The following is a 17,722-nucleotide window of genomic DNA, read 5'->3' as shown; positions in this document are numbered from 1 at the left end:
TACATGGAGATCAAAAGGTAAAGAGCTGGGCACAACCTATAGTCGGCCCTTTTAGGGCCTGGCCATTGCTGTGATAGACCCGTTGAAACAGAATTGTTCATCAGGGTGGTTTATAAGCTACAGGCATGCATTATGTCTGATTATACATTAATCCAAACTCCAACCTACTGTCTGTTACCCACAAGAGTCTCTTGTGGCTTAATTTCTTTAGGCTACATTTTAAGATAAGCATGTCTCTAAGCCTTAGTCTGTATGCTCTTTTACCTTTAATTTAGGAAAATGAGTGTATAGAGTCTAGTAAAGGCAAAACTTTTCCTGCCTCCCTATCTTTTCAGTTTGATGATTTTGGTGGTTCCATATGACTGACCATTTCCTTCCAGTCCTGATGTCCTTGAGTGATCAGTGTAGTTGCCCCTACTTTGAACTGAGTGAGAGGAAAAGAAATACGGTTCTGAGATCTAATATCCCAGAGTGAGACCTTGGGCAAATTCCCTTTCTGGTACAAGGTTTCCCAGGCTGTCACAAAGGAGTGTAAGGTCTGGCTCCTGGGGAAGCCAGTTACCTGTTCTTTACAGATTGGTGGGTTACTGAGGGCTTTGAGATCCCTAGGGGGTGGAGAAAGCTGCCAAAATTAAAAGTAAGCACACACCAAGAACCCAAGGAGGATCTGCTCTTTGATCTTAACTGAGGGAGGAGTCGTGCCTGCCTTAGTGTTTGTCTTTAGGTCCTGTTTGCCCCCGCAGGAACATCATGTTCTTCATGTTCCATGGTAACGAGACTATGTTTGTGCTGAAATCCCCTTTGGAAATCGCTCTGGCAATGTTAAATGTGCTACTCTTCTTTCTTGGGTAGTGAGCCCTGAGTGAATTGGGAGAGAATGGGATAGAAAGTGTTCTGTGGGACCCTGGGCCAGCAGTAAGAAGCAAGGCCTAAGATTTAGTTGAGGTTACAGGTACCCACATCTGCTACAACTACTGCTGCCCTCCAAGCTTTCTAGTGGAGACCCAGAGGATTCCTGTAGATTTGCTACAGCCAGGATGATAGTGGTGTGGCCAGCAGCTCTAGGTAACTGTAGATTGAAAGTGGGTCAGGGTCAGGCTTCAGAATCAGCACCTAGCAAGGTCAGGGGAAAGTCTCATTTATTTGCTTTGGCCAAATCGATGACAGTTTGAGGTTTGTCCTAGAGCATAGCTGCGTAAAACTCTCAATCTTCCTTCTATCAAAGCCTAAATCTCCATGTTTCCCACTGAATACTTCTTTGCTTTCGCGAGAAGCCTCTAATTTGACCATTACTGAGGACTTAGGATTCCCCATGTCTGTCCTCAATTCAATTTAATTCCAGTTTTCCCTGAAATATCTTAGGACTCTCCTCTCTCCACTTAGACTATCTCATTCCTTTACTCTTGGACTGACCCAAACCAAGGAACAACTCCATTGTATAAACATCCTCTCTTCTTTTGGAAAATTCAGCCTAGCCTTTGCAGCTGCTGGGTTGGAACCTCCCTGTCTTGGTTCTGTTTTAATTTTATTAAACTTTTAGAATACCTAACAGCCTTTTGTTTGCCCTGAGGTCTTTACTAGCCATGGCTTCTTGTTCATGGTCACCCAGACAACTCCAACTGGCTTAAGGAAAAATTGCAAAAAAATATGACCCTAGGAACTCTAGGTCCTTAGCTTTTTCACACAGCAGCTTAGCTTAGCTTGGCTTAGGGATTGAGTGATGGTTCCCAATCTGATATCCATTCCTCAGCAGGATTCAGCATAGAGCCATATGACACCCTCATCTAGACCACTAAGCAGGCAGAGGTCTGGCCACTAATTGTAGGGGCTTGAGGCCACCACTATCAAGGTATACCAATTGTCTTTAATCCCCAGTGGTTCTCTGTGTTTGGAAAAATAAAAATCTGATCAGGAATCTGAGCTGTTCTGGTCCTTCCTGGGTAGGGGTTGTACCAAGCTTTCTGAATATAGTACAGTTGCTTATTTGGACTTCTCATTTATTTTTCTCCTAAGCCGTGGCCACCAGTCTCATTGGTGTCCAAGCTTAAAGAGTTGTAGTGTGTGACAGTGACTCCTTGAACTCTTTCTAGCCTTAAGCCAAAAAGCATTAAGTGCCTACTAGGTGTCAGACACTGCCAAACACAGGATACAGAGAAAGGTAAAAACAGCCTGACTCTTTAAGGAGCTTGAAATCCAGTGGGAGGTGGGGCAGCTAGGTAGCTCAATGGATAGAACACTAGGCATATTGGGAGATTCTGGGTTCAGATTTGGTCTCAGACACTTCCTATGTGACCCTGAGCAAATCACTTAACTTAGTCCATCTGCAGTCGGGTCTTTGCCATGAGTTCATTGCTACTAAACCTATGCGAATGAGTGAATGAATGAAAAAGTATCAAGTCTTATTCTGTGATAGATATCGTGCTAAGAACTGGGGATATAAATACATAAAGTGAGATGGTCCCAGCCCTTCAGGAACTTACATTGTATTATGAGAACACATAGAGGAGGGGGGTAATCAGAAAGAGGTGTTTGCATTTGGAAAGTTACAATAATATTCATTGGAGCAACAGGGCAACAGATTGGCCATCCTTTCCAGGAATGGTAGTATTTATTATTAACAATAATAGCTAACATTTATATAGTGCTTACTCCATGCCAGGCACTGATAAATGCTTTACAACAATCTCATTTGATTCTCACAATAGCTTTGGGAGACAGTTGCTATGATTAAATCCTCATTTTACAAATGAGGAAATTGAGGCAAACTAGTTAAGTGATTTAGCCAGGGTCACACAGCTAGTACAAAAAGTTGTAGGTTGCTTTTGAAAGCTCTTTCTGCCTTCAAGCCCTGAACTCTTCACTAGGCCACCTGTCTTCCTCAGGCTGAGATACACCTAATATGGGGACGGGGCTCCTCCCCTCCCCACACTCCCTCCACCAGAGGCTGCCTCCCTGCCCACTTGCCACAGTTTTACAGAAATACAGAAAATCTGGCCAAAAGCTGTATCTCTTTCTTTTGTCCCCTTGACACTTCCATTGTGCTGGGTTCCCCTTTTACCCATCAGGTATGAGGTTCAGGAATGTTTTCAGCAAACGAAAAAATGCTCAGCTTCTGAAAGTCATCAGATGCAGCGAGTCACTGGGAAAGAAACCAACTGCCTATCCTCCCTGTGCCAGACATTGGGATGAAGCTTTCTCCTGGGCTAGTTCCAATGCCCCAGGACCACTAGGGCATGAAGGAGCCCTAGTGAAGGAGGTTCCACTTCTTTCAAATACTTCAACTGCAGAAAGAACCTTGTCTGGAGGAGGTAGTGCTAGGAAAGATGGAATGAGGCATCACCTATGGGCTGTGCCCTCCAACAGCTGCTCTTCTGTCTAGAGCTAAATCTGTTGCCCTGTGCTGTATTCCTCTCCCCCAGATCTGGGACAAAAAGATCAGTTAAGCCAGCTATTTGGGTCCAAAGCTGTTGAGGAAAACCTAGAGTTTTCCAGAAAGCACGTGAAAACCAGAACTCTGGAGGTGAGTCAGAAGTTGAGGTGAAAGACCCACCTAAAGCAGATTTCTCAAAAGGGCAGAGGGTGCTTACAAATCAATAGTGCTATTTCCTTCAGTGCTAGGAAATTCCCTAATTTCACCATCAACTCCAGGAGGGAGGAAGGGATGGGCTGGCTCTGGCACAGACCTGAGGGGAATGGCATGAGGCAGGTGAGAAAAGAACACACACTAAGACCCCAGCCTGTTTCCTTATCTATCCTCACACCCCTAATGGAATTAGGTAGTTGGCCTAGATCCATTGCCTCCAGGACAGGTGTGTTCCATGGGCACAAGAGAACCAAAAGGGGGGTGGGGGTGGGTAGGGGAAGGTAAAGAATTATGACTCATTCATAAGAGAATGATCTCAGAAAAGATCACCTTTCTCTGGGAGATGGAGTAAGGCCTCAAGGGGAAGTTTGAAACCCTGAGGGAGCAGCTCTGTAGGGAAAAGAAACTTGGTAAAACCTCAGACTCCCACCTTTCCACACTTGAACACCTAGGCCTGAGCTCCTTCGACTCTACCTGTCAGTCCTTCCATTTTACCCCTCTTCCAGCTCCTTCAGTACTCACACCCCTCACTATGCCCCTAAGTCCAACACTTGTTCTCTGCCTAGATTCTTCCCTGCCATTCTCTGTTTTAGTCTTCCACTTAGTTTTGTACCTCAATCCTGTACCATTCCCTATCCCTTGGGGCTGGGCCTTGAGAAGATGCCAGATTGGGTGAGGGAAAAGAGCAGAGCTGTCATTCACACCTGCACTTGCCCCACAAGAAGCCCTTGGAGCAGAGGAACACACATGAGAAGAGCCAGCCTTAGGGAGGGAGTTGTCATCTTTAATCAACCCATTCCTCATCTCTAAAAACAGCCAAGGGAAATGGAGTTCCCAACCATAGCTGGAGGGCTTGAAGAAAGGCCATCCCTGATATTCTTCCCTCCTCTCCAATGTTAGGAAAACTTCCAGCATAATTGACCATATCAGTAATAAAACCAACAGAAACCATTTGATTATCACAATAGATAGAGAAAAACCCTTCGACAAACTATAACACCCATTCTTTATAAAAACACTTGAGAACATTGGAATAAAAGGAGCTTTCCTTAAAATGATTGATGGCATCTGAAACCAGCAAACATTATCTGTAATGGGTATAAATCAGAATCCTTCCCAATAAGAACAGGGATGAAGCAAAGATACCCATTATCATCACTACTATATTTTATTTATATTTAATTTTGTACTGGAAGCTATATAATGTTTAATATCTACTACCTATAGCAATAAGAGAAGAAAATATTGAAGGAATTAGACTAGGCAATGAGGAAACAAAATTATCACTCTGCAATTGACATATGATGGTATATGAACCCCAGAGAATCATCCAAAAAACTAAGGGAAACAACAACTTTAGCAACATTGCAGAATATAAAATAAACCCATATATCATCAGCAATTCTACTTACCACCAACAAAGTTAAACAGCAAAAGACAGAAAAGGAAATTCTTTTTAAAATAACTAGAAAATATAAAATACCAGGGTATACTTACCAAAACAAACTCAACAACTGTATGAACACAATTGCAAAACACTTCACACAAATAAAATCAGACTTAATTGGAAAAACAATTGCTCACTCATGGATAGAGCCAACTAATAAATATGATGTTCTTACATAAATTTATCTACTCAATGCCATATCAAACTACCCAAAAATTATTTCCTAGAACTAGGAATAATAGCAAAATTCATCTGGAAGAAAAAAAAAGGTCAAGAATATCAAGGAAATTAGGAAGAAGAAGCAGGAGGAGGAAGGAGGCCTGGCTGTACCAGATCTCAAACTATATTATAAAGTAGTAATTATCAAAATAATCTGTTACTAAGAAATGGAGTAATGGACCAGGAGAATAGATCAAGAAATCAATACACAGTAGTTAATGATCATAGTAATCTAATGTTTGATAAATCCTAAGGTCCAAACTGTTTTGGGAAGAACTCACTATTTGGCAAATACTGCCAGGAAAATTGGAAAACAATATAGCAGAAATTAAGAATAGACTATGTATGGTCAAGAGATTGATCAGATTTTCTGGCTAATTTAGTTGCTAATGAAAATAGTTATTGTTGAGTTGCTCTTAAAGAAGGTCCTAATATCTAGGCTATCCTAAGTCCTACCCACGATCCTCCTCCCTCAACCCTTTCCACTCCCACCACCCGGGCCCACGGGAAGGGGTAGATGAGTGGAGAGGGAGAAGTCAGGGGAAAACAGAACCCAGGCTTGGGTTTCCAGGGGCTTTTTATAGTCTCAGCCCAACTGCCAGCTGGCACCTGGCCCATGGCGCATGTCATCATCAACATTCCATCCAGGGTAACTGACAGGTTTGCCTAAGCTAATATCACAATGCAAAAACCCTGCACTACAATAAACATCTCACACCATGCACCACGATAAAGTCAAAATGGATACATGATCTAGAAATAAAGCATGATACCTGAGATGAATTAGGGAAACATGGAAAAGTTTACCTGTCAGACTCATGAATAAAGGAAAAATTTATGACCAAACAAGACACAACATAATGAAAAATGAAATGAATAATTTTATTACATTAAATTTAAAAAAAAGTTTGTACCAAAAAAACCCAATGCAACCAAGATCAGAAGGGAAACAAAAAAAAAAATGAGAAAAAAATTTTATAGCAAATCTCTGAAAAAGGTCTCATTTCTCAAATAAATGAAAAACTGACTCAAATAAATATGAACACAAAGCATTCCCCAACTGGTAAATGGTGAAAGCATATGAAAGGGCAGTTCTCTGATGAAGAAATGAAAACTAGTTATATTAAAAAAATGCCCCAAATCACTATTGATTAGAGAAATGCAAATTAAAACAACTCTGAAGTACTACTTCATACCTATCAGAGTGGCTATTATGACCAAAAAGGTAAAATAAATATTGGAGAGATGTAGGAAGATCAGGACACTACTGGTGGATCTATGAACTGATACAACCATTTTGGAGAGCAATCTGAAACCGCATCCAAAAGGTCATAAAACTCTGCCTACCCTTTGATCCATCAATTCATTACCAAGGCTGCATCCCAAAGAGAACAGAGATAGGGGAAGAATATGTGCCTGTACAAAAATATTTTTAGCAGCATTTCTTATAGTGACAAAGAATTGGAAAATGAGGGGTATTCATCAATTGGGAAATGGTTGAACAAGCTGTGGTACATGGTTGTAATGGAATACTACTGTGCCATAAGAAATGATGAACAAGATGAATTCAGAAAAAACCTGGAAAGACTTACATGAACATGCAAAGTGAAGTGAGCAGAACCAGGACAACCGTGTATACAATGATCAACTACAGTGGACTAGACTATTATCAGCAAAACAAGGTTCTAGGATAACTCCAAGAGACTCATGATAAAACTGCTATCTATAGCCAAAGAAGGAACTGTTGATCAAAGCATGTCATCTTCCACTTTATTTTCCTTAAAAAGAGTTGTTTATTATATGTGTGAGATGTGTTTTCTGTCAAGGCATGGTGAATATGGAAATATCTGCTGCCTAAAAGCACTGGTAGAACCTGTATCAGACTATTTCCCAGTCTGGGATAGTATCAGGGAGAAATCAAAGAAGCCCTAGGGTGGAAGAAGGGGATGAAGGAAAGGAATAGGGAATAAGCATTTCCTGACCCGGGAGAGAGAAGGGTGGGACAGTCTGAAACCCCAAATGTCAGAAACAATTATCAAAAGTTGTTTCTACATGTAATAAAAAGTGGAAAAAAACTTCTTTTTTAAAAAAGGGCCATCTTCAGCATTTCTCTCTCATCCCCAATATGGCCCCAAAGCTAAGGAGGAAGGACCCTCCAGGGTTGGAGTTTCCACTCCCTCCTAGTTAGTTTTCCTGAGTGTTTACTATTTGCAAAGGACTATACCAGAACTGAATTCTCTCTTCTTAATCACAGGTAATGTCCACTTCCTCCAGGATGCCTTTCAGCCAGTTCACCAGCTTTCTAACATTCTTTGACCTCGTCCCTGAAGTGCATATAGGGGTCACATGTTTTATTAGGACAATAGTTATTGGAGAGCAGGGACTTGTGTGTCAGTACATTGAGAAAGTGTCTGTGTTTGTGTGCACATGCACGGTGCAATAAGCTGCCCTCAAGGAACCCACTATCTGTAAAAGACTGGCTTCCTGAATTCTTGGGATTCTGAAGAAGAGATCCAAAGAGGGAAAATTGGAATCACTCTCACAAAGATTTCCTAATAACTTACAAAAACACTTACCAAAAAAGTATATGAACATCAAACTCCCACACTATAGGGAGACCACTTGAGCCTAAGAGTGAGGAACTGATTAGTACTGATGGGGTCAATCAGTTAAAACTTACAGAAGGAAGCAAGTTTGACCAGGCATGTGGCTCTTCACTGCCTTCTGCTCAAGACAGATGTTTGAAACAGTCAGTCATAAACATTTATTAGGTGTTTACTATGTGCCATGCACTGGAAATGGGAATAAAGACAGACTCACAAAATAGTTTTATAAAAAATACTTTTCCATTATGATATAAAAACCATTAATTTGAATGTAGCCCCTGGCGAGGTTCAGGGACAGGGACCGTGACTCCTGAAAATAGAGGCCTGGTGGAGATGGAAATTGTTCAAGGCATTTTTGAACCCATTTTGGATTTTCTTGGCAAAGATACTGGTGTGGTTTGCCATCTCCTCCAGTTCATTTTGCATAGGAACTGAGGCAAACAGGGTTAAGAGATTTGCCCAGGGTCACACAGCTAGGAAGTTCAGGTAGACTCCAGCTCCTGCACCCTCTCCACTACCAAGCTGTGAAATAAATAGGTCCAAAGAGTTTATGGTGGGAGGCCAAGAAGTCTGAGCCCCAGGACAGTTAGCTCCAGAGCTCAGTCTCCTGGAGAAGGAGCTGGTCTAATGGAATCTAGGGCAAACTCAGGGCTCAGGGGATGGAGGTGGCCTAGTCGTTCAGGTCAAAGGAGAAGCGCTTCCGGATATTCCTCTCCAAGGTGGTTAGCTTGGCTTTTTGAAAAATCGATAGCAACCAGGGGAGAAGGGCTGGAGATCCCTGGCCCTCACTGAGTTCAGTTAACCTGAGCAGTAGCTTCTTCTGCACAGCTGCCCGGCTCTCTGGCTCTGGCCATTCCCTCTGCCAACTACCAGTGCTCTCTAGGACCTGCTGCAACCTCATCAGTTTCTTTAGTGAAATATTCTGGAAGGCCACAAAGTCGATCACTGCCTGTTCACATTCCTTGTCATCTGCAGTGGGAAATATTGGGGAGGGGGTGTAATCAATGCAGGACGGATGCCTGGGAGAATTCCTTCTCCATCACCTCCCATTCCAGCGAGGATAAGACATACCTCCCACTATCTCTGCTGGCTGGGTATGTCCAAGACTAAAGTTCTCAATGATCTCTCCATTTAGGGAAAGGCACCATGTGACAAAGGGACTCCCTGCCCTCCCTATGCCTCAGATCCGCTAAGGAAATGTCTTAAGGCTGGGCTGGGACCGCCAACTAAAAGATAGTATTCTCAAGTGGGCCTTAAGTGGATGGCAGACTCTGGATGAGAGAGCCCAAAGGTCAATCTCTTTTCAACTGTAACTGGGATGGAGGTGAGAAGTGGGGTGGGACTTCTTGCTCTTAAGATATTAGCAGGAAATGAGATTTTACAAAGGCTTCTTCTAGCCCTCACCTCTACCCTAGACAAAGATGAGGATTGTTCTTGGATTCTTTCATCTCTTCTATGCTCCTCCAGAATCCCTTCAGTCTCCCCAGAGCTCCAACCATGGAGCATATTTCTATAACCAATTTACTAGTTCTGTTTCACCCTAATTCAGGCCCCTTAGAAGTGAGGGAATGAGATAAAATGCCAAAAGAGGAAGCTGGCACAGAATCCCATGCCCTTGGGTTTCTGTTTGCCAAAGGAATGGAGGTGATTGTGGAGGAATAGGGGAAGCCCCAGCTCTCACCTGGCTCAGGAGTGCTGCTTGGGAAACCAGCACATCGTGTGCATAAGGCATCATGGAATGAAGTCCCGGGTACATTAAGAAACATATCAAGGGCAGTGCAGTTTCGATGTGGCTGGCACCTCTCTGTGCTGGAGCTGTTGCTTGAAAAAGTGCCTTTGGGGCATGGCTGGCACTGTGTGTTCTGGTTTGGGGTCCCTGTAGGGAGGGGATAGTGTCAGGGAGAAATCAATTAATCCCTGGGGTGGAGGAAGAGGAAGAAAGAAAGGGGATAAGCATTTATAGATTTCTACTAGGTGCCATGTGCTTTTTTATTTTTATTTTTTAACCCTTACCTTAGAATCTTAGAATTGATACTAAGTTGGGGGTAGCTGGGTGGTTCAGCATATTGAGAGCCAGCCCTAGAGGTGGGAGGTCCTGGGTTCAAATCTAACCTCAGACACATTCTAGCTATGTGACCCTGGGCAAGTCACTTAACCCCCATTGCCTAACCCTTACTGTTCTTCTGCCTTGGAACCAATACACAGTATTGATTCTAAGATGGAAGGTAAGAGTTTAAAAAAAAAAAAAAGAATTGATATTAAGTGTGTGTTCTAAGGCAAAAGAACAATAAGGGCTAAATGACTTGCCCAGGGTCACACATAAAGGAAATGTCAGAGGTCACATTTGAACTTCTCATTTCTAGGCCTGGCTTTCTACCTACTGAACCACCTGGTGCTATGTGCTTTTCACAAATATCTTATTTGATCCTTACAACAATCCAGAGAGGTATGGTACTTTTATTATCCTATCTTTACTATTAAGGAAATTGAAACAAAGAGGTGTTAAGTGGCTTATCCAGGGGTGACATCACTAGTAAGTATGGAGGCAGATTTGAACTCAGATCTTCCTGACTCTACCTCTCAGCTGAGGTCACCGTGAAGGAGGGGATATAGATGTTTCTGTCTTGGGTCCTGTCCATTTGCATATTATTTTCAAATCAGAAACTTCTGGGCATCACTCCTGCCATCATCTTATTGTTCCCGCTCTTCTTGTGCCATTCCCCCTCCACCCCACCTTCCTGTAAAGTAAAGGGAAGAATTCTGTGACCACCTGTGGGAGTGACCAGGACAGAGGAGCCTCCCTCAGGAGTCTAGAGAAGGCTTCGGCCCTGGGGACATAGCCCACCACCTACCCAGCATGACCACACCAGAGCCCGGGGGGCAGGCCGAGTGCTCAATGCAGAAGTCAGCATGGGCATAGTAGCCCAACTGGCAGCGGCAGGCTCTGTTGTGAGTGGCGTTGCAGGCCTGAGCCTCCTCCTCGTGCTCCCCACAGAACACATTGCAGTATCGGCATTTCTCCAGGTAGTTCCAGTACTGTGTGTAGTGCAGTGACGGGCACGGCTGGCAGATCGTGGGGCTCCTGTGGCTGCAGTGATGCTCCACAAAGGTGCCAGGTGGGCACTGCTGACACAGCAGCCACTCCTGGGTCTCTGCATCTCGCCAAGAATAGGTGGGGAAGTTGCCTGCAGCCCCTCGTATCACAGCCAACAGCAGAAGGGTATTGACTGTCCTCTTTGGGGCAGAGAGACAAAGGGGTCCCGGTCAGAACCTGCCGTTCTCCCGTGCTTTTCTGGAGGCCCTTCTCAGGCTGGGCCAGGTCACCACAGAGAACTCCCCTACACTCCCACCATGCCCATTTAGTTGAAAGGAGAGCTCAGCGCTCCTCCAGACCTTACCAAAGACGACACAGCAGTGTTCTGGGGGGCTATGAAGTTCATAGCTCTTGGTTGGGATGGCTGATCAAACTCTGGAAGAAGAAAGGGCCCTTGAATCATCAGGGCATGGAAGGAGGATTCAAGACTTTCCTCTCTTGAACCAGGGCTCTGGACCCTCCTGTGACAAAAGATGGGAAAGGGCGGATGGGGAGCCAGTTACCAGGGCACGGGGAACAGGTGAGCTTCTCGTCTCATTCACCCATACCTCCAGGAAGAAGGGCACGGGGGCTGTACACTCCAGTGTGCTCGTCATATTTGGAATTACGGCTGGGTCCTAACAACGTTTTATAAGGAGGGAGACGGACACGGAGACGTCGCCCAGCCCGGCGGCCTCTCGCGTTGAAGCGAGTTGGACTGAGGACCACGGTGGCGGAGGATCGGGCCGGATCACAACCGCCACTCCGCCGGCTCTGCCCCGAGCAGCCCTGGAACGAATGGCAGGGAAGCCAGGGCTCCGACTTCGGTCTTTGGCGGGGTCCCAGCTCTCCTCTAGAGTGGCCCTGCTTCCCGCCCCTTCCCTCTTCCCCTAAGCCTGGCTGGGGGGAGCTCGGAGGTCCCGCCCTCCCTCCATCTAGGTCTCTGGGTCAGGAACCAGAAGGAAAGGGAGAGAGGGTGACGTGCATGCTACCGTAATTACCTATCCCTTGTCCCGGCGGCTCCTCAAGTTCTCTGGGCTGTCCTGGAGAAGCCGCCTCTTTAATAAACCAGGACGCGAGTGGGGGATGGGGCGGAGTGAAAAGCAGGGGCGGGACTTATGACCTATCCCCATCCCCTTAACTGCTTCTCCCCTCAGCACCTCCGGCCCTGGAAAAGCCCTCCTCCAGCCCGCTCCCCTAAGACTTCGGACCCGGGCTAACTTCTACTAAAGCTTTTCTGGGGAGGAAGGTATGTTTCCCTGCCCCAAATGGAAAGATCTTGAGTTTCAGCCACCATATAAAAAAACTTAGCGCCTCAAATTTAAAAAATAAAATGTTTTTTTGGAGCGTGGGTGGTGGGGAGCCAAAGAAGGGACAGCTCTAGGAGTGCTGGCTTAATGTCCACAAGGGCTTTTCATTCTATAGACGGATGAAGGTTTGGGGGCAAGATACTTGCCTTGAATGTTTTTGTTTTTTTTTTTAAGTCATAAATATCAAAAATAAAAAGAACATTTCTATACATAGTAGAGGGGGAAAAGATTTTCTAGGAAAGCGTGAATCTCCGTTTCCAACCGTTTGAAGAAAAAAAAAGGTAAATTCCAAAGGTTACTCTCAAAACTGCCCTGCTCATCTGCATGGCCTTTCCTCACTTGTGCATTTAAAAAAGTCAGCGATACTTTTCGCCCCATGATCGTTACCTCCGTCTATCTCTCTGTCCCCACCCATCAGCCCCCAACTCCCAGTTACAAACAAAAGGAGTCCACAGCGGCCATCTCCAACAACCGTCTTGGTACTTAGAGTCCATCACTCCTCTTGGAAATGGGGAGCAATCTTCATCAAAGGCCCTCTAGCTTGGTCATTTGCTGACAAAAGTTTTAAGTTCTGATATTCATTTCATCCTGCATCAGTTCATTATCCCCAGAATTCTGAGAAAACCTTTTTCGTCAATGATTACCACTCTAATCACATTCATATTCCAAGACTTGCTCAGCGATTTCCCAATTGTCCAGATCTAAGGCATCTTCCAGGATTCTTCTTTTCTTTTATTCCCTTTTAACTACCTACATCAAGATCAGGAAGTTTGTTTTACTTGTGGTTATTTCCTCTCTTGTGATTATCCTTCCTTCAAACTCCTGATCCTGTCCTTATCCCAGCTTTTTTCTCCTGTTAAGTTTGATAAAATCTTATTGACTCTTTTTTGTCCTTTTCAGTTATGAGCAAATTTCATAAGATGCCAACTCCTCCACTCCTTCCTGTTTGCACATTTTCCTCACAATTCCAAATAACCTTTTTCAAGTTGTATCCCTCCTTCCTTCTCTACATTTATGTATTTCACTTATCACTTTTTCTTCCCTTCTTCACACCTTCAGAAGAGATCCAGTGCGCCCCCAAGACCTCTATTTGTCCTCAATTTCCTCTGAAGGCCTTAAGGTTTTGAAAGGACACTTCTCCATTAGAATGTTAGCACTGCATGGCATAGTTCCTTACAAATTTACCTTACTAGATTTTCTATTGACTCCTGTTGTTATATCTCAAAATTTTTACTTGGCACTAGTCTTGTCATCAAAGATGTTTAAATATCTTCTATCCCATTAAAGATCCATTTTCCCTCTGTTAGATTATAACCACCTTTTTAGGTTAAGTTCATCTCTTTCTAGAATGTTGTATTCTAGGACCTGTGATAGAAGCTGCCTGTTTGATTGTGGTCCCTTGGTACTTAAAACTACTTTTTGTTGGTTGCTTCTATTTTTTAAGGTAAGAGCTCTGGATTTTGGTTGTAACATTCCTCAGACTTGCATTTCAAGAAATGATTGATAATCACTTTGCTCTGAGGTTTTCATTTATGATTTACTAAAATACAGCAAATAGGTTTTTATTTTTCCTTTTCCTTACTGTGTTTTTTAGGGAGTCTAATAATACTTATATTTTCTCTTCTCGATTTAAGTCAGTTGTTTGTGATATCAGATCTCACATGTTTTATTCTTTTTAAAACTTTTGATTTTGTTCTAATTTCTTGCCATCTTGTAGTCATTTATATTTGTTTCATCTATTCCAGTTTTCAAGGATTTAATTTCCTCAGTAGGTCAGAGCTATTTATTCTTCTTCCAATTCCTTATTATTATTATTATTTTTTAAACCCTTACCTTCTGTCTTAGAATCAATACTGAGTTTTGGTTCCACTGCAGAAGAGTGGTAAGGGCTAGTTAATGGGGGTTCAAGTGACTTGCCCAGGGTTACACACCTAGGAAATGTCTGAGTCCAGATGTGAACCTAGGACCTCCTGTCTCTGAGTCTGGCTCTCAATCCACTGAGCCACTTGGCTACCGAATTCTAATTCTTTAAGAGCTTTTATTTCACTTCTTAGCTCTTGCTTAATTTCTTCTAGGTATTCATGCAGACCTCATGGGAACTACTTTTCCCCTCCTCTGAATCTCTTCTTGATGATGTCATAATTATTACATGAAATGACCTTTTTAATTGCATTACTTAAAAAAAAAAAATAAAATCCTTACTGTGGATTGGTTCCAGAACAGAAGAGTAGTAAGGGTTAGGCAATAAGGGTTAAGTGACTTGCCCAGGTTCACACAGCTAGGCCACATATCTGAGGCCACATATGAACCCAGGATCTCCTATCTCTAGGCCTGGCTCTCAATTCACTGAGCTGCCCCTATTTGTAATACTTTTTGATACTGAAAGTGTTTTCTTTGTAAGACTTTTCCAGACTCTGCCCTCTATTGCATTTTTGTTTTGGAAGGATTCTGGGAAAGGTTCAGGATTTTGTTGCTACTAAGGTGTTGACTCTGCCCCCACTTTAGGGGGAGGCGATGGACCCTGTGTAGATCTTTAATTAGGTTTCCTGGGTTCTCACACTGACCTCCACTCTCTTGGGGTTTCTCTTTGAGTTTCTGAGATTCAGAGAGGCTGATTTCCAAAGCCCTCTCTAGGTTCTTGGGACAGGGTGCCTCTGGAACTAAGATCTATGAATTGTCCTACTGTTGGGTTATTGCTATTGCCCATCCTGGGGCTTTCCCCAAGGAGTCCTCCCTGCCTTACAACAGCCCCGCAAGCCATCCCTTTGCTTCTTCTTCCCTGGTTTGGCCACCTTTCCCATTGCTCTCAGGCTTCTGGCTGATCCTAGGTATGATAATTAGATTAAGTCTACACTGCCCATCTTTAGATTTAATCACCAAAGGTGAGAACACCTCTAATTCTGGGAGGTTTTGGGAGTGGGTGAGGAATCAGAATCAACTGACTGCCCCCTAGGCAGTACTATGAGAAGTGTCTATTGTGATTGGACATGCAAATTAGGAGGAAAGCACTGGAAGTGACACATAAATGACCCCTTTAAAAAGAGGGAGTTGAGTGAGTGAGAGGTCCTCAGTGGAAGAGGGTGTCTGGTGACGGACCTCTGGTTCGTGGAGGAGTTTTGGAATGCTGAGACCCTGGTGAGACTGCTTTAAATATCTTCTTTGAATTCCACATGGTGAGTTAAAGACTGAGTGCATCTTCCTGAACTTCTCTTAAGAAAATTCTTTTAGTAGACTCAGTGAATGAAGTTTTGTTCCATTCACCTCTGGGGCTCTGGCCCTCTAACTCTCAGCTGAGGATTAAGATCTACCTGGATTAGAGGATTGTAATAAATTACCTACTGGGTTAGATTCTTATTTCCTTATATCCTCTCTTTCTTCTTAATTGTAAATAAACTTCCATAAAAGTCAATTTTGAGATTATTCTTAATTGAGGATTGATAATAGTTCAGTCCTCTGGCAACAATCTTTTAATATATTGAACCCATAAAACCCCTTTCCCCCCCTTACATAGGGCAATTGGAGGATTGAAGAAATCACTGTAACGTCTCACTGGAATTTTAAAAAATCGTTCAGGCTGGTACAAACTTCAGAATATATATATGGGAGTGGGACAGGCTATCTCCATTTAGGCAGCCACTTTGAGTGCTTTTTCATCTGTAAATCGAAGAAAATGGAAAATATTCCTCTGAGATGATCTTTTTAAGGCTCCTTTCAGCCTTCCTGTCATTGTTAAACTGGAAAAATCTGTCTATACCCAATACCTCTATTTCACCATCCAGTATCTCCTCCCAGGAGGAATGACAATCCATTATCTTTTGGCTTTTCACTTCCCCTATTCTTTCAATTATTATCACCTACTCACTAAATTCAAAAGCCTTATTTTCTCCCCTACTCTCCTTGACTTCTCTGCCTTTGACTTCAATGACTACTCCCTCTTGCCAAACTATGACTTGCCCTAATTTCATTGGCTCTTTGTCTTACTCTTCTCAATCTGTACAGTGGGTGCTCCCTAGGGTGCTATTCTTGGCTTCTTCCTCTGAATTCCTTTTTTTTTTTTTAAACCCTTGTACTTCGGTGTATTGTCTCATAGGTGGAAGGGTGGTAAGGGTGGGCAATGGGGGTCAAGTGACTTGCCCAGGGTCACACAGCTGGGAAGTGGCTGAGGCCGGGTTTGAACCTAGGACCTCCTGTCTCTAGGCCTGACTCAATCCACTGAGCTACCCAGCTGCCCCCTGAATTCTTTCTCAACTATATCAATTCTCAATTATGCACATTGCATTTTTCTAACCACATCTCTGTCCCCTTCTTTTTTTTAAAGACAACAACCACCTTCCCTTTTGTCTTAGGATCAATACTGTGTATTGGTTCCCAGGCAGAAGAGCAGTAAGGACTAAGCAAAGGAGGTTAAGTGACTTGCCTGGGGTCACACTAGCTAGGAAATGTCTGAGGCCAGATTCGAGCCCAGGACCTCCCATCTCCAGGCCTGGTGCTCTATCCACTGAGCCACCCAGCTGCCTCTTGATCTTTCTCTTCTGAGAGCCAAGCCTACTTAACAGTTTCCTCTGCCTGTCCATTTGAATGTTCCACAACGAAACCAATTTGTCTTTCCCCAAAACCTGCTCCTTCATCCAGTTTCACTTTTTGTAGCAACACTATTAGCTCATTCTCCCGAACTTGAAATACAGCTATCTTTTTACTTTTCATCTTTTTACAAGCATTTTTCACTCTTCTGTCTTAGAACCAATATGCAGTACTGATTCTAAGATAAAAGGTAAGGGTTTTAAAAAATGGCATGGCACTCTCTCTATTCTGGTTGTTAGGAATAAAAAAGGATCTGGACAGTTTTAAGTGTTATTAAACTATATTAATATATATTAAAATATTCAAAAGCTTATATAAAATATATTACTATGAATACATATAAAAATATTAAAAAGTGCATATAAAAGCATCATTAAAATGAGAGTGAGAGATGAGAAAAAGAGCTTTAGCCATACTACTGGTTCCCAGGTTCAGCTCTCCATGGTTCCCTCCATGATGACTGCTGATCCTCCCACAGCAGCCCACGGAACCAGGCAGAAGTAAAGAAATTGAAATCTGCTTGGGCCTAGGTTTTTCTAACTTTTGCTCAGCCTACTCACTCTCACACTGACATCATACTGTCATGCTCATGGGCCACCTGTTGGCCATCCTCCTTTGATAGTGTCACCCAGGGGACATTCCCTCTGCCTCGTTGTCATCCACCTTAATGGCTGGCTTTCACGCTGACCCCAGAGGCACCAGAGTTTAGATGCTATCCTCATGATCAAGGACCCCTAATTTCCTTCACATACCATCCTTGAGCAATGTTAAGGACTGAATCCTAACCAAGGCTGGAATTAAGGGTGGAGAAGAGGTAGACAGGATGATATCTTTCCTGTTCTCAAATATCTACAAAGAAGCCAAATCCACTGTTTCCCTTCCTTATTTATTCTTGAATCTTGC

The 17,722-nt window shown here is 43.3% G+C and overlaps 1 protein-coding gene across 1 annotated transcript; it reads right to left on the bottom strand.

Moving 5' to 3' along the window:
* Positions 1-8,028: 8,028 nt before the first annotated feature.
* Positions 8,029-16,942, bottom strand: TNFRSF6B (TNF receptor superfamily member 6b). Its single transcript, XM_044659652.1, has 6 exons — positions 16,788-16,942; positions 11,527-11,871; positions 11,254-11,410; positions 10,708-11,089; positions 9,537-9,731; positions 8,029-8,824 (listed from the first exon to the last, which is right to left on the bottom strand). Exons 1-6 carry the CDS (start codon positions 16,940-16,942, stop codon positions 8,526-8,528), a joined length of 1,533 nt encoding a protein of 510 aa, XP_044515587.1. The 3' UTR covers positions 8,029-8,525.
* Positions 16,943-17,722: the final 780 nt, after the last annotated feature.

Source organism: Gracilinanus agilis, chromosome 2, assembly GCF_016433145.1.
Source record: "Gracilinanus agilis isolate LMUSP501 chromosome 2, AgileGrace, whole genome shotgun sequence".
NCBI lineage: Eukaryota > Metazoa > Chordata > Mammalia > Didelphimorphia > Didelphidae > Gracilinanus > Gracilinanus agilis.
Note: the sequence above shows the minus strand (reverse complement) of the source record. Positions and strands in the feature narration are given on the sequence as shown.

What these genes read in the sequence shown, in the direction of transcription:
- TNFRSF6B (XM_044659652.1), bottom strand. Translation starts at nt 16,942, where the DNA reads ATGAAAAGTAAAAAGATAGCTGTATTTCAAGTTCGGGAGAATGAGCTA. An exon ending in ACACTGCTGTGTCGTCTTTG is followed by an intron (nt 11,090 to 11,253) that starts GTAAGGTCTGGA and finishes TCTGCCCCAAAG; the next exon opens with AGGACAGTCAATACCCTTCT. An exon ending in CTCTGGTGTGGTCATGCTGG is followed by an intron (nt 9,732 to 10,707) that starts GTAGGTGGTGGG and finishes CCCTCCCTACAG; the next exon opens with GGACCCCAAACCAGAACACA.